Here is a 23,356-nt window from a genome sequence, read left to right as displayed (position 1 = left end):
ATTTCCCTGTTGTATTATGACGATCACAGAGATAACAACTATTTACGTGTCAGGGTCTTCGGGTACAAGAAAACATGTTTATTCCGCCGTCGCATTCCATTTATTGCATGAAAATATAAATAGTGATTTAATTAAAATGTCAATTTGATTAAAAAAACATGTAAATGCCATAATACAGGAATAAAAAGAATTATAACATTGAATTCATATTAACACAATTTTTTGACGGTAAGTTTACATATCATTAATATTTTCTTACATATTTTCATTACAATGAATGCGACCTATCCTCTAATAGCATGAATGGTGAGAAATTTCGCCTCCTATGATGTTTCCAAAGGTGTTAATGTATTTAATGTATTTATCCCTCGACTTATGAATGGTGAATGCTGCTCGAAGAGATGGGGTTGCAGATATCATAAGCGAACAAAATAATTAGCCGACTTATGCCTAGCCTTAACACATAAGAAAAAAATAGCTTAAACATCGATAATATAACTCCTTAAGATCTTCTTTTGAACGGTATTCATAGAGCGCTCTGTTCGCGCGTCACAGACTGGTTTCTTTCGCATGGGGCGGCGGAGGGGATGAAATTATTTGATGAGACCTTTGGCCTTGAAGAGGTCGCGCATGAGGCTCTTAAGGTAGCGGATCTCGCGCTGCAGGTCGGCGCACTTGGTGTCCAGCTCGCCGTGGCGCGCGCGCAGCTGCTGCTCCTCGCCCAGGAGCACCTCGATCTCGGCCTTCTTCTTCTGGCGGTAGCGCGTGGCCGCGTTCTTGTTCTGCTCCTTCTTGCGCGAGCGACGGTCGTCCCCTCCGCGCGAGTAGGGCTTGGGGCGCGACACGTGCGGGAGCGACCAGTCGTCGTCCGTGGAGGAGCGCGGCGACGAGGAGGGCGACGAGCGCGGGGAGGCGCTGTTGCTGCCGCCCGACGGCTGCGGCGAGGCCAGCTGCGAGGCGCGGTGGCGCACCAGCTCCTCCACGGCCTGCAGCTCGCGGTCGTAGTCGGCGGACACGCCCAGCGGCGGCGCGGGCGCCTGCGGCCACGTCTCGTGCAGCGGCGCGTGCGCGTGCTGCGCCTGCGCGTAGCTCAGCAGCAGCTGCGTGGCGGGCCCGGGCGGGCTCTGCGGGGGCGTGAGGTGCGTGAGCTCGACGACGCCGTACACGCTCTCGAACTCGCGCAGCAGCTCCTCGGTGGGCTGCGGCCCGACCGGCGGCAGCGGCGCCTGCGTGTGCGCGTGTGACGCCACCAGGTACGATGGCGGCACCTCAACGGGCTCGGCCGCTTGCGTGATGTTCTCGAATATTGGCAGGTCTACCTTCTCCTCCAGCCAGTTGGAAAATATGTTTTCTGCAAAAGAAAGTTATCTGTTAAAAGAGAAATCGACAAAATGTTTATCACTTTTTTATATAGAAAAATATGTACCCTAACACAAATTCAAGTATGTACCTGTTAAGTATTTAAAAATTTTATATAGAAAATTTATCCACCGCGCGCTAAGCTGATTAATCTGATTATCAATTTTAACATAACATGTTTTTGTGTTAAAAAAAAACATGAACCCATAGTACATTCTTCGGCCTCACATGTTGTAGGCTGTCAAGTCGTGACGTAAAGTTAAAATTTCCAGGGCTCATTTTATCTTTACGTTGGCTTCTCTGAACATAATACTCATTTAATGATCATTAGTTCAAATATAATTGGGGACAACTGACAATTCAATCTTGGTGTCGAAGTCGCTCTCGTTACGTAGATATCGGTTGAAAAACAAGATCATGAGTTAATAATCGAAATGTTTACATCATATTATATTCTTAACGATTACTTTGATTAGTTTATAATGATCGCCACTATTTAAGATTCATTTGTAAACAGCCTTATGTAAAAAACCTCAGTGGTAGGTCGCAGCCCGCACCTAGAGGTCGCTCAATGGATATTGTGTTCCACTCCAACGCTGGTCGCTATGCACGATATCGCATTGAATTGTTTACTTTGATAATGACCCTGAAGCAACGCACACAAAAAAACTGATGCATGTACCTACATACTTTAATTATCCTTTCTTATTAAGAAGTATCGCATGGTTAATTCAATATTAATAAATATATTCAATATTATTTAATTCTAATATTAGCGAGTAGATTTTGTTATTAAAATAGCTGGTCAACTCCCCGAGAATGTATTCTGTTTTTATATTTGCAATGCTCTATGCAATAAAATAAAGTTAGCTTTAACTTAGAATATCCCGATGATTGATAACTTTAAATAATTCGGTAGCACATTTATCTGCTATAGTTGGTTGCAAGATAAGCATTTAACAAGATCTCACGTTACATGCAACCATAAGCATGTATGTGTCTGCACTAGTGGGTTGGTACTTGATATCAACTATTTGCTATTTGTATGCTTTATCTTTAACGGCTCTACTTAGTACCTACTCTCAGCTTTGATTTAAATTTACATTAAGATTTCCATAGGTACGTATAGTAGTGTCTATACCATGTAGATAATAATTTCTTACATTTGCTCGACCCGACCTTCGAAATGACTTACGTTCTTGTGTTTATTTAATGGATAAAATACGGATTTTGTAGCTCCATTAATGGTAAGAATTTTCAAGTAATTTTATTCATTAACTAAAATAAGACGTTACATTAGAACACATAGCACTGCCTAACATCGCAGTAGTTTTATTTGTCACTACATAAATTTACACAATACATAGTGAATTCTTTTCAGAGACAATATCGGCTAAGACAACAGAATGTAGTGCATAAAGGGCCATAAATAACTAACAACGTCAGACGGCGCAAGTGGAGGTGTCGAATAGAGTAACAAGACTTCTCAGGCTTTGCATACATACCTACTACTGTTATTTTATTTGACATGATTCTTAAAGGGTTTATGAAACATGAACTCACCAATGAATAATTTGTATGGGACACAAACGTATCAGAATGTCATTCATTGACCGTCAAGTGCATTCTACCATCAATTGGGTTTGATTGGTAAGATTGTCAATCTGTTTACTAAAGCACGGCGCAAGTTTTATATAATATTCGATAAACTTTCTCCTGGTTAACAGATATTTATGAATCGAGAGCAAATTTAATGATATTACGATCGTAACGAAACCGGTCGACCGTTGTTTCCAGTTCTGCTGAAATTGTATTGTACATGAGTGGATGTGGCGAAAATCAGGGCAGCTTGGCCACTGTCTTTGGATTGGTGGGATATTGCGCGAACCGCCGATAACCTTTCTCTTGCGGAGTTCGCTGCCTCCGCGCCTTCGATAACGCTCGTAGTTCTGCATACATTTCATCAGAACGACATTTTAGATCGGGCCATATCTGTCCTAAGTCCTAACCGAACTAACTAGTCCAACCCGCTAGTGTCAATGACTTCATGCTTATTAATTATGTGATTTAAATTTAGTTCGGTGTGTTATTTTATAAACGGGGATGTAATGTGTTTTAGTGCGTATTTCTCTGTCCGAATATAAAAACAATACATGTTGACAAGAACATTTTCATCATCAAGGCAATGTATATGTTTGTTTCAAGATAGACTTGTCCTTTATGCGACAATATAGAAAGGCGCCGAGTATTTTGAGGTACTTATCCGAGTGTAGAAATGGAAACAAGTGGTCAATAAGTGCGTTTAATTATTGGGCGAGCATCGAGCGAGGTCGCCCTGTGCGCGAACTGGTTATCAGTTTCCACGGGTGCAAGTGTCGAGAGCCTGCCCAATCGGTCGCCCGCGTTCGATACAAGTGTCGTATGACAATGTAGCAGGAGCGAGCGATACACCGCGGGTTCTCGCTACTTAGGCCGCCGGCTAAACAGGCCAGCGCGCGCAATGGCGGCGCGCCACGTGAAATTCCTCTACCGAATTACCGATACACAACCAACATGTTACATACATTCATTTTTATACGCCTCTTGCATACTTAATTTGCATTTGATTGCACGCCTATTTAAAACAGTAGGTGCAGTCAATACGTTATTGTTGCACGTTGCTGTTTTCTAAATCCGCCTGACAAATTAAGGCACATAAACGATGTCGTCAATTTCAATCGAGATCAATAACAATTGGGGACTAGATAATGATAAAATCCATTAGTTAACTAAAACTTGGACACGAGGTAGGTACAAGAACTGTAAACAGTTATAACTTATATAACTGCGCACAAATATAAACTGTAACATGGAATGGAATTTAAAAATACTAGTCCAGGGTCAAGCCCAGATTTAGGCCTTGAAATTGCCTGCTCACTAGAGCCTTTCAAGAAACCAAAACAAACAAAGCCCGCTATCAGCGCGCAGCAAACAACACGTACCAGCATACATATCTGCGAGAGCCATCACGAACTCCAACTTTTATTAAAAACCGCTTTACGAATCCACAACAAAAATGTCCTTAACAATACAGTTAAATGATAATACGATTATAAAGGCAGTGGTATTCTAAACCGGGTTCCTCAATGTGCGGGCAATGGTCGTCGTTAAAGATTCAGCAGTCGATCCCGGGATCTAACGTCTTTTGACGAGCTTCTGTGAGTTGAAGACTATCTCCTTGTTAAAAATGCAACGATAGTGGCACTTCATTCTAACGGCGTCCAGGCTGCGCATGGACGGCGGCAGACATAGGTCGCGAGCCGAGCGCGAGCGCCCGTAATGTTTTTCTCCAGTCGAATTTATTGTCACGGGTGAAACGAGCGAAGTGCGCCACCAGCAGGCGCGTCGCGGCACACGCTAGTACTGACGCGCGGGCGCCGCGAACCGCGAGCCCGCCCCTCCACGCGGCCTGCAGCGCTGCAGCCGCCACCACGTCGGAAAACGTGTACATTTCCCACTTTTACAAGGGCAATCAGCATGCTAAACTGCCTCAAACAACAACAGAACTAATTAACTTTCCATTGTTGAAAATATTGCACTTATAGCGGCTCGCGACGGGAGCGCTCGTCAATCAAACACCGGAGGGAGCATCGTTTCCCCGCTACCCTTAATTACATTACATGACGTTTACTTGGACGTAGATTAAAGAAAAGGGCCCAATCCACAAAAATCTGTAAATATAATTTGAGTTTCTTGGGAAGAGTCCTTTTTTGCTCCACTATAACGGTACATTGTATGTAGCAAAATAAATGGCTTGAAAACGTATTCTAGCCCTAGCCCTTGGGTACAGCAGCTAAACACATGCCTACAACTACAAACCGACAAGATCCTCTTTTTCTGAAGTCGGTTTAGTATTAACTAGCGGCCCGCCCCGACTATCTACGCACCGGAAAAGATGGTAATAGAAAGGTATGCTATCCATAAAAAATTGCATGCATGCATTTGCCATCGCGGACTTTTTTTAGACCTATATAAGAGGTACTAGAGGTTTTGTTATGGGTATATTTATCGGTATGAGCAGCGTATTCGAAAAGACCTTGACCGGGCCACTTTTACCGATTTGATTAACATAACCTAACCACAAAATTAAATTTGAAAAAACCCCCGACCGCGACCTAGTGGACCGATTTTCATGAAACATGGCTAAGCTCCCGACTAACTCAGCTTTCAGACAAAAAAAACTAAATCAAAATCGGTTCATCCGTTCGAGAGCTACGATGCCACAGACAGATACACACACAGACAGACAGACAGACAGACAGACATACACACAGACAGACACGTCAAACTTATAACACCCCTTCGTTTTTGCGTCGGGGGTTAAAAATAAATAACGTCATTAGACTTATATTGACCGGGATTACCTTTTTGATTTTTGTCGAGGTTCCGACATTTCGACGCAGTTACATGCATCATGATCACGCCGTGCGCGATCTACCCTCAATCGCGCGTGCCGGCTGCGTTCGGTTTCAACGTTACCACTGGTCGCATTCACACTCGTTGGCCTGCCCAAACACACTACACTCACAGTTTCACTACGTTTATTCAACACTGATTTCTCTAGTTTTTTTACACAAATAAGTCTAATGAAGCTAACCGTGAATCATTCAAAACAATCAATATTTCAATAAATTTAAAAGAAAACCCACCCTCATTCGCGCGCGCCGGCTGGGTTCCGTTTCAACGTTATTACCACTGGTCGCATTCACACTCGTTGGTCTGTCAAAACTCTGATTACTCTGTTTTTTTTTTAGGTTGTCTGGAAGAGATCGCTATTTAGCGATAAGACCGCCTCTTGTTTTACCTCTTAAGTTGTTGTGTATACTTACTATATTGTTTCCTGTATTGAGGTGTGCAATAAAGAGTATTTGTATTGTATTGTATTGTAATCCTAATGAACTAACCGTTAATCATTCAAAACAATCGTCATGTTTTAATCAATTTAAAAGAAAACCTTAGGTAACCAATTATATACCTTAGCCTTGCTCAGAAATAATTATATTCATACATGAAAACCACATGAAATTCCGTACAGTAGTCGACTTTGTTTTATAAGGTGTAGAGTTAGTGATACATATTAAATGTATTAACTTCTGACTAAATAGCATTTTTAAGCTTTACTCTCAAATAAGATAAACAAACAATAAAAAAAACCCTTGAATAAACAATAAAAAAACCGGCCTCCTTACAAACTGTTAATAGTAAAAATGATCACATGTTACTCATAACTTTAAAGAAGTGACTAGACTAGAGGTGTAGTTAGGTAAGCATCAATTAATATCAATTAAAAAATAAGTTCCCAAAATATGTAATATTTATCATGATACCGATGTAACAAATTTCATACTCTTTCGTTGGCAAAGATTTGTTTTGTTATTTACAATTTCAGCTCTATGTAACGGCTAGTAAATTGACATAATCAGGGCCCGTAACTTTCATGCCGATGACATCAATTTGACGTCACGCTGCGTATAGAATGATTCAAATAGTTCTACTGTAATAAATAAATAAATAAATATAGGACATTCTTACACAGATTGACTGAGGCCCACGGTAAGCTCAAGGAGGCTTGTGTTGTGGGTATTCAGACAACGATATATATAATATATAAATACGTATATACATAGAAAACATCCATGACTCAGGAACAAATATCTGTGCTCATCACACAAATAAATGCCCTTACCTAGATTCGAACCCGGGACCGCGGCGCAGCAGGCAGGGTCACTACCGACTGCGCCAGACCGGTCGTCAAAATGTAATAATTAATCATTATTAATTAATCAATTTAATCGATTACAAATGACTTCAAAAGTAAGCTATTCATACGTGGAATAATTAATACCTACTCGATACGTGAAATGAAAAGGAAACAATTTGTTTTGTTTTTATAATTTATTGAAATATGGTAACAAAACTGTTTAATAGAATGTATGTATAAAAAATAAACAAATAATTTAATTTACTTTTCAAGTATCAAGTAGAATTATTTCACATATGAATAGATTAGTTTTGAAGTCATGATTTAAATTATTTATGAATAATAATTAATTATGAAATAAAACTCTTGAATCATCCTATATGCAGCGTGACGTCAAATTTATGTCATCGGCATGAAAGTTACGGGCCCTGGACATAATAATTTTGCCGTCCTTTCATATTTGCCATTTTCTATAATAAATATTAGTAAATTAAAAAAATACAATTATAATTTTGTAGAGTTAGACAATGTTGATGAGAACAGTTGTTATATAAAATGGATAGTATAATTAGTATTCTCGAGATATTTAGTTGTGTGACAGACAGACGGAGTACCTTAATACATAGTGCATAAGGGTTCCATTTGTACATTTTTGATACGAAACCCTACAATACATAATTAGATATTTTACTTTTTTTATTAAATTTCAGGAATTCCATTTCAGGACTTTGGACCATAGCAGTGCGTGATGTCTCCAGCACAAAGAGGTAATGCTTTGTAAAAACTGATTTACAATAGCTTAAAGACTAAATTTTAGATACTGACTGCAAGTTGAATTTGTATACGTGGCCAGAATAAAGATGCATTAACAAAAACATAATTAGCTACAAATATGAACAATTAGACGATATATACTAGAATTGTGTGCATTTACAAATTTTACTTACTGTCAACATAATATATCATTTTACTCCGCTCCGCTCTAAAAATAAAGCAAAAGCGACGTATAGTGATATAACAAGTGGCATTATAACAAGTGTATGATAGTTTTATTATAATAACTTATCACTATTTATTCAGGGTTAAAAAAAATACAATAAAAAAAGTCAAAGTCATAACCAAACCCAAAAACCATACCAACAAAAATAGTTCGTGATCAGCAACGCAGGCTTCGTCAAGTGGACATAAAACAAATCAGCTACAGGCTTTGTCACCTACATACATACAAATGAAATAATCCGCAACAGGCTTTGTCGATTGGCTTTGTTGATTTATTATAATTATTAAGCATTACACACCCCTAGTCATTGTGAATCCGATTCCGTATCCTATATCTTTCTCTAGGTAACATCGTTAATTTATTATTTTATTTTATCGAAATTAGGCACATGTTCGAATTAATGTTCCTCGCGGTATCTCTATTAAAACTATCCAGGTTTGCCAATCTTTATCATAAATAAAGATAAAATAAAAATACTTCTCAATGATAAGTTATCTATTTAACGCGTTTCTGTAAACTGTACACAACTACATGCACGAGGACGTTCAATTAACTTTTTACCTACATATATATCCAGGTCGATGCAGTATTTACTTAAAATGCAATATTCGTAGGAATCTTAGGTACTTATAGTACCAATCTTTCTTTATTTCTCCTAAGAAGAAATTTACCTACCGATAAACATAACGTTAGCCTGTCCATAAAATAAAGATTTATAACAAGGTAGATAATCAACTTAGCTGAACACGTGAAAAATATGACGAAGTTATAAGTATGAATTTTCTGAGATGAATTTTTGGGTTGTGCCGTAATCTGTTAAACAAAAGCCTTTGTTTCTATTATTCACAGCGGCTAGATCCCGTTTCCCCAGCACGTGCTAAAGTCTCAGTGTAGCTAAAAAGCAACTATCATGATAACAATAAGGTTCAAATCCATAAAAAGCCCTTACGGAGATAACACGTTTTGTCACCTTCAAAAAAAGTTACCTGCATACTATAAACTGTTTCATAAATTTGAACCTTATTGTTATCATGATAGTTGCTTTTTAACTACACTGAGACTTTAACACGTGCTGTGGAAACGGGAGCTAGCCGCTGTGAATAATAGAAACAAAGGCTTTTGTTTAACAGATTACGGCAAAACCCAAAAATTCATCTGAGAAAATTCATACTATACCCACCCAGTCAGCTTTTTTTATTATTATTATAAATGGGCTTACTCTTGGCCACAGACTAGCCAAAGGCAAAGACGTGGCCTACGATGGAGTGAGCTCGCCCAGAAGATGCCTGTTCACTCTTGATAGTGCGGCAGTCAATATCAATCACCGGCTACTATGTTTTTTCAACAGGCGTCTGGCTGCCCGAGAGCGAACACGCCTGACAATAATAATATTTGTCTAGGTTGATAAGAACTAACAGAAGTTTTCCATATTTTACTTTCGACAATACTACAAATAAGGTAAGGGTCAAAGGTTGACTGTTATGGAAAAGCTTTCTTTATCAGGGGCCCGTTTCTCGAAAGGTACAAGCCTTGTATTACAAGTGCGCGAACTGTCAAATCGTATGGGTTGTCATGGAAACACACTTACTACAAGGCTTGTACCTTTCGAGAAACGGGCCCCAGGTCTTATCAATCTTGCTTGTTGTTATTTCCTCTAGCGTTTTTATTCCATTATTACTGCTTGTTAAAAGAACTCATTTACGTCAATGAGCCTATGTTTGCTCTGTACAGGGTTGGGAGTAACTGTCCTAGTTAAAAAGTGGTATACAATTTTAAAAACACGATAATGTGAAAAGTAGTGCTATGATTTATATATTTTATTTGCTTCTCTTTAACTTGCATAATTTTGGGCATTTTGCTATAGAAGGAATTTGACCCGGCACGCACGACCTCATTTGCTAAGGATTGCAATACTTAATTACTTGACCACCCGACCCCAAAATAAATGCCAGTTTTAGCCTTTTGCCATCTCAATAAAACTTTGCAGTTATTTTTATATGAAATTATTAATAGTTATCAGTTACCTAAAGATGCGTAGCGTACGTTTCAAGGTAAAATATCAGCCTAAAAATTTCGACGAAAATGGCACTTTTCCTCATGAAGATGTGGTCTGACTGAGTTTCTCTTTTGAATAAATTTATGGCTAAAATATATCTTCGTTTCTATCCCTTAACCCTTAAATGCATAGTGATGTATATATGCATCATATATTTGATGGCCCGTGGCTCGGTATGTAGTCAGCTATCCAAAATCACATTTATTGCTTAATTAATTTCATTATTTATTATTATTTAATATACAATTAAATAAATTAAATAATATAATGATTTACTATTTATTATTTAGGGATAAAGATAAAATGCCGGAAAAGTGTGAAAAAACAGGACGATAGCTATTTTTAGTATGTGATTTAGGCTGATTTTTTCGAAATTAGTAATTAGTTTATGTTTAAACATTTTATCACAAAGGTTTCACAAATAGTGTACCTTTTTAATAGTAGTATTTTTTTTGAATAAAAGTTACCAATTACGATATATTTATATAAGTAAGATTTTGCCTATTTAACTTCTAACACTGATTTAGTATAAAAATCGATCTTAAATATTTTTTTTATTATTTTTCCCAGAGTCAGAAAACCATTGTCTATCACATATATTAATATCTCGTTAAAAGAAAAGTTCATGCATTTAAGGGTTAATATAACACCATACTCAACATCAGTCTGACATTTGTTGAACTCCTGAAATTAAAATGCATTTTCTTTGCAAAATGACCACCGTGCCGCGTAAATAGCATTTTGTATGTAGCCCTCACATTTTTTTAAAGAAACAGCGTACATACATTTTGTATGAATCGCCCATGGTTATTTGTAGCTACTTTACTGGCACAGACCATCCAATTCCTACAAAATCTTTACTTGATTTCAGAAGACAAAGACTCCTATAAACGATTTTTGGTATGCAATATCAAAGCAATACTGGATATTAACTTTTTTCAGTTAGTTGAATATCTCGCCCAATCCGCAATGTTCGCTGTCAAATTTTCCAACTGTAATACTTTTCAATTTTGTTATAAAAAAATAATTAAACAGGCTGTAATGGAAGTGTCTTTTAGAATCCGTGAAGGGAATTAATTTGTTGATTTAAAATGATACACAGGGAATAAAAATCAGTTAAATTTAAATAAATAGCGACATGTATTACAATAGGACAGTTAATCTGCCCAACCATGTACTCTTTCAGAAAATGGTCATAATTATCAATTTTAACCTATAAATTCTTTTGCCGTAAACTCACAAATTCAGAGTCCTACAAACACTGCAGTTACCTTAGATGGATTTTATTTGTACCTATGTATATGTCGCAGTAAGATAGATAAAGCCGTTATATAGTTATAACTCTAGGAATATAATTATACGTCGTAACATAGTTAAACGAAAGCGATTAATTGCTATCTTACTAGGAATATAACTATAATACGTTACTAGTTTAGTCATATAGTTATATGACTGGATTGAGTTTAGTGAAATGATTGTAGGCAGGAGTGCGACGGTGCGGCGGAGGTATAGTTATAACCCTAGGGATATAATTATATGCCGTAACATAGCTAAACAAAAGCGATTCATAACCATCTTACTAGGAATATAATTATAATAAGTTACTAGTTTAGTTGTATAATTATATCACTGGATTAAACTTAGTCTAGGGATATAATTATAATACGTCTCTAGTTAAGTTCGTTATATTACTGGATTAAGTTCAGTAGTATAATTGTAGCAGTGTAGTGCGGGATTCGTTTGTTTAGTAACCAAACCTTGTGTACTATGTTCGATACAAAATAAACTTTGTTCTAACATCAGTGACGGTGTTGTTATTCCAAATCGTCCCGCTATACGTATTATAAAACACTGATTTAAACTTTCACGATTTTTACACATATTTAAAATTGCAAACGGGACTTAATACATAGTAAATTAAGTCCCGCGCGATTAAGTCCCGTTTGCAATTTTAAATACTGTATTATAATTATATTCTTAGTAAGATGGTTATGAATCGCTTTTGTTTAGCTATGTTACGGCATATTATATCCCTAGGGTTATAACTATACCTCCGCCGCACCGCCGCACTCCTGCCTACAATCATTTCACTAAACTGAATCCAGTCATATAACTATATGTCACCCCAAGACGTGTGTTTATAAAGGAAAGGCATGGAAATATTTGCGAGGTCCGGCGCGACTTTCGTAGCTCAATTGGTTAAGAACAATGCACGGATTGCAGAAGATGCGGGTTCAAGTCCCATCGCAAGCGTAAACTTTTAATTTTTTTCCTTTAATATGTCATGTTTACATGTATATCAATTAGATTTTGTTAGATAAAACAAAGAGTAACAAATTATATAAGCATGAACATCAATAAATATAAGAAATACATAAGATTTAGTATTTCTCGTTGACAGTCGTCCCAATGAACCTTGTGACTATGACGTAAATGTGAAGAAAGATAACAACTAAAAGGAAAATCACTTAGTATTCATAAAAATATATATCAACGATTCCACTCCTTATCTTATAAAAGAAACCGAGAAGCTGGTATTATCTTAATATTTTATAATGAGTCTATACTTAATTAAAGCGAAGATATAAAATGGGCGGGTCATATTATAATATTCGTTTAACGAATCCGATATAGTTATCGGTGACGACATAATAATTAGCAGAATCACGCTCTTAAATGATGTGAACAACATGCTAATCACCCGTAGAGGGTGTGTCAGATCTATCCACAGCTAGTAATACGCGTGTGGGCCTTGATTTCATATGGTCGTTATGGATTCTTAGGCCACATCATACTCTAGACTAGACACAGCAGAGGCAAAATGTTAACGTATCAAGTGGCAGCGTGGGCAGGGGGTGTGTGTATACTGTCGCAGTGTCGCACCTTCAAACTTCGTCTACCCAGATCAAACCAGTATCATATCAATTCAATAGAGAATATATGTAGAGATTAATCAATTTCATAGATAAGCCTGCCAGTGACAACAATAGAAGTTATTAGCAATTTTGTATCTCTTAGTGCTTTTTGATAATGTAAACCTTATTGATAACGTTTTTAGGATTGTTATAAATATGGTTTCTGTTGAACGCAGATTTTAAAAAGCTTATCCAAACTGCAGACGCATTTATTTCTAATATTTTGTAATTATTTGATTAGTTTTTTTCGCAGTTAACTAACCAATACAGGTTGTTATTTTGTCAACTTATATATTATTACTGGAATTTAGATGTAGGTACCCCGAAATCGTGAACAAACAAAACACATACAAAACACTCATACACAATTCATATTATGTTCATACATCAAATCAAACCGAAATTAATGAACTGAATATCCTGTAATTTTATGAATGTAGATACTTATAGTATTTGAGAAATGTAAATAACCACAAAATTAAAATTTTGAAAAAAACCCCGACATAGTGGACCGTTTTTATAAAACATAGCTAAGAACACTCCCGACTAAAGGTTGAACACGCCAAAACTGAGGCATATAAATTCATTTGCTGCTTCGTTATAATTAAAGGTATAGAAATTTTAATGATGCCATTTAAATCGTAAAAAAGTATAGTTTTTAAATATATCAGTTACATTTGTGAAAGATTTATATATGTAGCGATATCGAACAGGGAACTGAAACAACGTGAACTTATTTTCCACGAAAGCACAAAAAATCCAAAACTCAGCTACAGGGATGTGGGTAAAAGATTAAAATTTCCACAATCCACTGTTTGTTGCGTATTGAAAAGGTTTTGGGAACGCCTAACTTTAGAGCGAAGGCCAGGAATTGGTGTGTTGCAGGGTATAAAGGATAAAAAAAAGAAGGAACGCATCTTAGGCACTGGTCCCATCGCGAGCTAGTAAGCTATGAGCTATCGGCTACAAAAACGAACAAAAGATAAGCACTCCCGTGCAAATAAAAGAGACACGGCGATTTTGATAGCTCACCGCTGGGCGAGTAACTATAAACATCGCCGTGTCTCTTTTATTAACACTGTAGTGATTATCTTTTCTTCGTTTTTATAGCCGATAGCTCATAGCTTATTAGCTCGCGGTGGGACCAGTGCCTTAAGGATATTTGCTTCAAATTGTATGATGTTACCTCGTGACGTAGCTAACAAGTAAAGATGTCCCAATCGTATGTTCAAAAGGTGAAACGTAGAGCAGGGCTAAGAAGTTTTAAAGCACAGAACGGCACCAGATCGGAATGTAAGACAGAAATCAGCAGCAGAAACTCGATTGAGAAACTATACGTAAATTTATTAACAAAATTTGACTGCGTTCTGATGGACGGTGAAACTTACATAAAATCCGATTTCTAAGAAATCCCTGGCCAAGAGTTTTATACCATCAAAAATAGCACAGAGGCTCCCAAAGACTGTCAAATAAAAAAGATCTAAGTTTCCAAAAAAAAATACCTAGTTTGGCAGGCAATTAGCAGTTGCGGGAAAAGAAGCAGCTCTTTTGTCACTACCGGGACAATAAACAGCAGCATCTATCAAAAGGAGTGCTTACAAAAGCGAATACTTCCGTTTATTAAGAAACACCACTCCTGGCCTTTATTTTGGCCAGACCTTGCCAGGTGTTACTACGCGAAACCTGTCATGGAGTGGTACAAAGCAAATGGTGTAACCGTGGTACCGAAATATAGCTATCCACTAAATTGACTTGAACTCCGGCCTATCGAGGAATATTGGAGTATAATGAAAGGGTTTCTTAAAAAGAGAGGTGGGGAGGTAAATTCCGCGGAGGAGCGGCGAAAACTGTGGACTTGGCGACAAAGAGGTATCCTGACGTGATGGTGCAGGCTCTGATGAGTCGTGTTCGAAGAAAAGTACGATCCATGGCTTATTCATCGAGAAACCTTGACTAATTATGGTTTGCATTTAAAATACATTAAATTTGCTCATATTTAAATCAAACATCTTTTATTTAATTATTATGTCTTTTTTATAATAAACATTTAAGTGTGCCCCATTTTTGTCGTGTTCAACCTTTAACTCAACTTTCAAACAAAAAAACCGGCCAAGAGCGTGTCGGGCCACGCTCAGTGTAGGGTTCCGTAGTTTTCCGTATTTTTCTCAAAAACTACTGAACCTATCAAGTTCAAAACAATTTTCCTAGAAAGTATTTATAAAGTTCTACTTATGTGATTTTTTCATATTTTTTAAACATATGGTTCAAAAGTTAGAGGGGGGGGACGCACCTTTTTTTTCCTTTAGGAGCGATTATTTCCGAAAATATTAATATTATCAAAAAACGATCTTAGTAAACCCTTATTCATTTTTTAATACCTATCCAACAATATATCACACGTTGGGGTTGGAATGAAAAAAAAAATCAGCCCCCACTTTACATGTAGGGGGGGTACCCTAATAAAACATTTTTTTCGATTTTTTATTTTTGCACTTTGTTGGCGTGATTGATATACATATTGGTACCAAATTTCAGCTTTCTAGTGCTAACAGTTACTGAGATTATCCGCGGACGGACGGACGGACGGACGGACGGACGGACAGACAGACATGGCGAAACTATAAGGGTTCCTAGTTGACTACGGAACCCTAAAAAAAACAAAATCTAAATCAGTTCATCCATTTGGGAGCTACGATGCCACAGACAGACACACACACAGACAGACAGAGAGACAGACAGACACGTCAAACTTATAACACCCCGTCGTTTTTGCGTCGGGGATTAAAAATAGCAAGCAAAAGGAAGATGGCACAAAACCTAATGATAAGATACCTCTCGAAACACGTGTTTATGGTCAATTTTAAAACGTTATGAAAAAAAAGTAAACACAAACACACACTTTTTGTAAATAAATGTGAACCTACTTCCTGCCTTTCACTTTTGATACAGGGGGTTAATAAATACAGCATAACATTAACCCGTGTGATGACGAATTCAAAATTTCGCCACGGGGAATAAAGCACATATGTAACCATTAAAATACTAATTTAATATTTACTCCCCGTGGGAAGCCGGGGCGGGTCGCTAGTTGTAGATGTGTTCATAGACGCACATGGCCGAAAAATAAGAACAATGAATAATATAAAAAATAACAATTGTCAGTAAAGTAGTTCAATGACGTGGCAGGACGGTTGTTTTCCCTTTGACGGGTCACTCCCTCTCGGTTATCGGAGTGAATGTAAACAGCTCGCGGCTCCCGCCCGAGCTACTCTTGCTGGTCAAGTATTTAGGACATGCGATGTGCGTCAGTGGCGTCAGTGCCCGTCCTTGCTGTGACGTGCTTAGCTGACAAATGCTTATTCAAAAGATCATATTCCAACCGACCATTTTTATCGTAATGTAACTACATATAATCACTACATGTAAATAAATGTATTTGGAAATAGTGGAATTGGTGCCTATTTTGTTGACATAAAAATAATTTACCGATTATCATAGGCCGTTCTATTTGAGGCTTTGGATCAAAAGGACATGGCTCCCATGAGCCGTAGCAAATGCCGGGATAACGCAAGGAGGATGATGATGATGGATCAAAAGGACATGCTTCAAGTGCAATTTCATATAGTTCCGCCAATTTCTAATGGCAAGCTAATCCACACTAATATTATAAATGGGAAAGTGTGTGTGTCTGTTTGTTTGTCCGCCTTTCACGGCAAAACGGAGCGACGAATTGACGTGATTTTTTAGGTGGAGATAGTTGTAGGGATGGAGAGTGACATAGGCTCCTTTTTGTCTCTTTTTAACGCGAGCGAACCCGTATAAAAAGAAGCTAAACCTAAAGCTAGTATAATATACTTTCTTATTACAATTAGAAAACGTGTTTGTAGTGTAGTGTTATGCAGTTTACCTACGAATAAATGTTTTGTACACATTTAACTTCTAATATGAACTATCAGATTTTTAATTATGTACTTTATTTTACTGCGTAGATGCTAATCTTGTATTTATTTGAGATCTCAACACATTTAATCAAACCTGGCCCCGTTACGTAATAACTAGAATATCAATATCTAAACTAGGAAGACACATTATCTATACCCCAACCCGATAAAAGATGCAGATAATGTAAACAGGTTCAACTTTTAACATCGTAATCATGCAATTTTTACCGGCCATCCAAACGATATGTTAATTAACAATATTTCAGTTAAACAAATCCTGACTGGTAGAGAATGCTGTCTGGCATTAAGTCCGCATTTTGCACTATAAGTTTTTCTTTCTTTATGTACAATAAAGATTAAATAAATAAATAAATCCCATCTGAAAATTGTAGGTTACATATGAAATGTTACAAACTCTGTCATGTTTGTTCAAATAATTTTACTTTTCTACTGGAATTCACTTTACAGAATGTGAGTTGTTAGATTGTCCTTCAGAGTTCCTTTTTATTTGTTTCATCATAGTCATCATATACGTAATAGGCACTAGAATAATGACAATAAACATTTGGCTTACTTGATGACCTTTCTTGCTTGAAAAACGTAACTGAAACTCGATGAACATTCCTACATGTCACATTCTGCATCGTATCTAAGATACCCCTCGCGCCCAATGACGTCTATTTAGGTAAATTTATAAAAAATGCAGAAATAAATTTTCACTGCATATTTATTAATTAATAAAGTCACATTACTAAATAAATGACTGTTGTGGTGTTACTTCAATGCACTGGTTACTTGGATCATCATTGGACGCAAGAGGTGAGTAGTAATTAGAAAAGTGTGTTGTACCTTGTTTGCACTGGTTCTCGAGCTGCTGCAACAGGTCGCTGGCGAGCTCGGCGCGGCTGGGCTTGGCCTCGGGCGGCGACGGCGGGTACAGGCTGGACAGGTCGTCCTGCAGGAGGAGCTCGCCCGTTTCGATCTTAGTCGCAGCGCTTGGCAAGGTCTTGAGTATATCTGTCAACAATAGGATTGTTTCAAAACTTGTTCAGACAAAATATAATTTGGAATTTTATTACTAAGTAGATATACTTATTTAGTACAAAAGCAAATCTACTTAAATTGTACCTATAGACATATTGCGACTTACAGACCAAGTAGGACAAACGGTTCGATATTTTGCAGTCACAGAATAAATCAACAATAATTGTAAGCAGTTATTCAGTTTTTTTTTTATTTGATTAAAACAGTTTAATATGTTAGAGCCCCACGTAAATGTTACTCATAACCACTTTTCAAATAAATATACCAAAAACAAATAGCTTACGTTGTATAAAATTAAACTGGAAATTTCTACACAGGTCACAAATTCCATTATTTTGGTAACAACACATTTTCACTTCAAAATATTTATTTTAAAAATGCAAATAATACTATAGGTAGTTAATTAATTTCAATAATACTGCCAATTGTGAATAATTAATAAATGAAGCGTTCGCTGAATATATCTGGCGAGCTTCAAGGTAATCGTAAGAAGCTTAGATAAGTAATGGACAAAATACAACGGGACTCTAGAGACGTCAGTATATATATATGAACGTTATCTCGCACGATGTTACGTCAAAGCAACGCCCAGATACAGTGACACTTTAAAATCTTCTCTGCCATACTGTCATAACAATATTTTCAGTTATAATAACATCATCGATTTATTGTCATGTTTTCACCATTTTAGAAATGATAACACGTTGCCAGTGTCTTTACAAGACCATCCCCATTATATCAATCTTATCTTATCCAATGACATCTAAACACAAAGCAGGGCAGCAGCGAAAAAGTCACCCTCACGTTACGCGGTCCGTAATATAAGAGTACTCCAGTTTTTTTTTCTGGTTTGAGTTTCACCACTTTGTCGGCAATAACTCCCAGTTAAAATTTGACTTTACTAATAACACTTTTAATAACTATTACTACAATAAATTGCGCAGCAGAATATTTATATCTTGCTGCATGCAAGAAACGTGTCCAAAATTAGTACTTATCGCTAATTATTATGTAACATATGTGAACATTTTTTACAATATCTATAGCAACGCCACTTACTGGACGTTACTAACTGTAGTCTAGACCTAGCTTAAAATCAATTCTGCTCTAAGCGTATGATTTAGCGATTTAGATTTTATGATCGGAAAGGAAAGGAACTTAGACGAGAAGCCCTCCAAAAAGGAAAATGGTTTTATGGAAACCGCACCCTTAGGACCGCACCCTTATGCAGTTCACTTACGAATAAATTATTTGTATTGTATTGTAGCACTGACCTTTAGACGTTTTACAATACGTTACTAATCACGAAAACGTAACATATAATTTTTGGTTCTAAATGGTTCGGGAACGCTGCTCTTTTTCTCCGTGGAATGAATGTAATTTTCCGTGACAGTCACGCCATCGAGTAGGTATTCTAAGACGTCAAAAACGTTCTTATTATCTGCACCAAGGACCATATAATACGGGACAGACAAAGCACATAGAAAAAAGCGTGCCCCTGAAATGTATGGGCCTTTTAGGCTTAAAATTAGATGGCGCTGTTTCGCAGCCTGGAAGTGGCCAAAATCATAGTTTACCCAAATATATTTGTTATAACTGTTATAAGAACAAATGACATGCTTCTTTATTTTATCATGATATCACGTCAATACACATTTTGAAAAATAGTACATTACATCAGAGGCCGGGAAAATGAGGATTTCCGGCCAAGTGGGTATATACGGCCGAGCGAGCGTGCGAGCGAGGCCGGATAGGGATACGAGGCCGGGAATCCGTTTTCACGCCGAGGCATGTATAGTGCTTTTCTCAAACATACAATGAAATAAAAAGAAAATGCTCTAAAGGACAATATTTTATAAAAAAAAGTTACTTTGCAGGCCTAGGCCTAAAAAATAGTATGAAATCCCTTTACAGTCCTCTCGAGTTGTTGCGCCCAAAAAGCGATACTTCCCAGCCCATTTTAAGGAACGTAAAGACAATATTTCATTGCATGTTTGAGAAAAATAAATTTGTTGGCACCATCAGTATAGTATTCAATAGGTGGCGCTAAAAAAATGAAATACGATTCTTAGTATGGAGATTGTAAATCCTATATCAATCATCCTTGTCTGCACCATACGAGTGTCGTAGTCGTAGCTCTCAAAGTAAAGCTGTGGTGTGGTAGTACAGTTTGTGAACTTCATCATTCATTGTATTGCTAGGGCGTTAATAGATAATATAGATACTAGTTTAGCTCATCGTTGTATATGTGTGACTGAATTTCAATTTTTTTTTTGACATTTAATCATTTAACCATATTGACGTTTCTTCTACTTATTCAATTTTGAGCTTTAATTCTTATTGTAGAGATGCGTTTTTGTTTTAGATATGAAAGCAAGTATTTTGCCGCTACTGATTAAAGGGTTAAGATTTTATTCCAGAAAGTTTCCATAAAAATGATTTTAACCAATCTTACAGTTTGACGACCTTATTGTGAAAGTATTATATTTATTTAGATGGACATTATTTTACTATTTAATTTAGTTTGACATAACTTTGTTTACGTCGCGACATAGCCTATTTGAATAAAAAGAATTGAATTCAATGTAATTGAGACATCTAATAACTTTTTGACAGTGCGAGTCATACCTATTATTGAATTTTAGCAGCATTTTACATCAAAATATTTTTTGTGGGGTAATAGATTATACTTACAAGGGCCAAACTGAAAATTTGTAGAAAATCAAAAACTAAGCAAACTAGCTAGTTATTAGTTTTATTATATATTTCTAGTGTTCCTTTGCATCAATACATCGCTGCATCCGACGGAACCACTGAGAAAAGCACTTTGCCCACTCGTCTTTAGGGGTAGTTTTTGGGTCTTTGTCAAATTATGAGGTATCCAACGGGCACAAAGCCTCCTGACTACTAAATGTCCATGGAGGATTTTGTGCACTTGACTCATACCGATGCCTAAGGTTGTCGAAATATGCTGCTGGTAGGTCACTCTTTTGTCAGTCCCACAATACGCCGCACAACACTGATGTTATCTTCAGTCATCGCCGTAAATGTCCGTCCCTCACGCCGATCATCGGTGAAATTAGTGCGACTACGTTTAATTTTATTAAACCAGACGTAAACAGGGCCACGAGATGGGGCTTCATTGTGAAAGGCCGAAAGAAGTCTATTATAACTCTTTTGTTGACTTAAATGACATCGAAAGTCATAGAAAATCATGGTACGAAAATTTTCTCTCGTGAAATACATACTGAAGTGAAACATACAATTTTGATTTTGCTACCAAATCGTAAAACAAATGATAAATGAATGAAATGCACACACAATTATATTGTCAAAGAGTTCTATTTTTAAAATGTAAACTTCATTTTAAATTATATTATTTACAAGTGGCCCGTTCTAAAAACATTCAGTGTCGCCCTCGTATACATAAGTACGAGGGGCACGCCGAAATGGTCGGGAATGGAATAGTTATAAAGTTGTAAGTCTATAAAAAATGGAGCTCAGGCGTGAAAATTTTCAAGCCATAATTTATCACAAATTTCGCAGAGGGTTACCTCATGATAAATGTCTCGACGAGCTATTTTTATATATGATAGTGAAGCACCTAGTCAAACGACAATATATCGTTGGTATACGGAGTTTCGACGGGGCCGTGCCTCTCTCAGTACTGTATCTTCTACAGGTAGATCAAAAACGGCGGTGAGACCTGATAACGTCACGGCTACCCAAAAAATAATTGAAGATAACAGACATGTGACATACGAGCAGATCCGGGAAACTATACGTATTAGTATGACTGCAGTTCAAACTATATTGCATAGTAAATTGAGTGTTAGGTAATTTATTTTCCGCTGGGAACCACTATAATTTGACTGAAGTACTAAAATAGCCCCCACTTCAGACTGGAATTACTGTTTTGACCGATGGTTTTAAATAATGCAAAAATGTAAGGGATAAAATTGTAAGGGATTGTACTCTTAAAAACAAGAAATCATAAATTATGTATAAAATGCAGCTAGTTTTTTTTATTCCCGATCATTTCGGTGTGCCCCTCGTACTACAAGTAATCTTTTCTAATCACGATAAACGCACATCTTCAAGCTGATAAAATTAGCGACGCAATCGTTTATGTTTCCAGTTCCGTGAGTACGAATTACAGTGTTCCTGTATCTATTTAAACAATCAGATATTTATTTTAACTACTATTCAAATGCTATAAATCAAACTATTTTTAACCCCCGACGCAAAAACGACGGGGTGTTATGAGTTTGACGTGTCTGTCTGTCCGTCCGTCCGTCCGTCCGTCCGTCCGTCCGTCCGTCCGTCCGTCCGTCCGTCCGTCTGTCTGTCTGTCTGTTTGTCGGACAAACAAACAGACACACTCACTTTCCCATTTATAATATTAGTATGGATATATTATATATAATATTATAAATGGGAAAGTGTGTGTGTGTCTGTTTGTTTGTCCGTCTTTCACAGCAAAACGCGACGGAGCGACGAATTGACGTGATTTTTTAAGTAGATATAGTTGAAGGGATGGAGATTGACATAGGCTACTTTTTGTCTCTTTCTAACGCGAGTCTAGCCGCGGGCAAAAGCTAGTATTTCCATTAATGTTGAGCCTACCCTCGAGTGCATACTTATATATCACAGTGGTAAAATGCGTCAGCCGCGTAAGCTGAAGACCCGGGTTCGATTCCCCGCTCGGCCCCCAGTGGACCTTGTAGTTTTTTCTTTCGTGTGTATATCAGTTTTATTCAAATGAATTTCTGTTTTCGAACTGTCAAAAAGATTATTTACTAAGGAATTCATATGACACGTAACGTAGTTACGTAATTATAAGTATACTTAATCAACAACCTGTATGTACTTTAGCCGTTGGAGCATTTGTGTGTATTGCTCATTTTGATTCTTTATATAACATTTAGTTAATTTAATTCTTACAAAATGTAATTTAATGGATGACTGTTATTGGCCTTCTTATACGTAAGCAGTATATGTCTTAGTTATATTTACGGCTGTTGTTATCCTGAATACCAATAAAATAAAATAAATAAATTAAATAAAATGACATGTATAATCATACTGTAATTTGTGTTAATGAGACGTAATACAAATATTCACGTGTCAAGATTCGCATCTTAAAACTCCGATTTTTTTAATGATATTGCCAGTAAACGAGCAGACCAGCCGCCTGATGAGAAGCAGTCATCGCCGACTTATGCATAGCCGATCTATGGAAACCCTAAATACTTGCTTCTTGAAGAACATCATGTCATAGCGCAAGGGAAACACCTCAGA

At 37.1% G+C, this 23,356-nt stretch overlaps 1 protein-coding gene across 2 annotated transcripts in view; it reads right to left on the bottom strand.

The window, feature by feature from the left end:
• Window positions 1-81: 81 nt before the first annotated feature.
• The window catches only part of LOC125232259 (activating transcription factor of chaperone), a 53,670-nt gene continuing 30,395 nt past the window's right edge, over window positions 82-23,356 (bottom strand). The window contains exons 1-3 of one of the 2 annotated variants that reach the window (XM_048137920.1): window positions 18,339-18,532; window positions 17,861-18,028; window positions 82-1,351 (exon numbers count right to left, since the gene is read on the bottom strand). In XM_048137920.1, the coding sequence (XP_047993877.1) occupies window positions 594-1,351; window positions 17,861-18,028; window positions 18,339-18,405 (993 nt within the window). In that variant the 5' untranslated portion in view covers window positions 18,406-18,532 and the 3' untranslated portion in view covers window positions 82-593. Of the gene's footprint in view, window positions 1,352-17,860; window positions 18,029-18,338; window positions 18,533-23,356 lie in introns of those variants that run through there. The other variant, XM_048137919.1, reaches the window with a different exon arrangement.

The sequence above is a fragment of the Leguminivora glycinivorella genome, chromosome 12, assembly GCF_023078275.1.
Source record: "Leguminivora glycinivorella isolate SPB_JAAS2020 chromosome 12, LegGlyc_1.1, whole genome shotgun sequence".
NCBI classification, from domain to species: Eukaryota; Metazoa; Arthropoda; class Insecta; order Lepidoptera; family Tortricidae; genus Leguminivora; species Leguminivora glycinivorella.
This window is presented reverse-complemented; position numbering and strand designations above follow the sequence as displayed.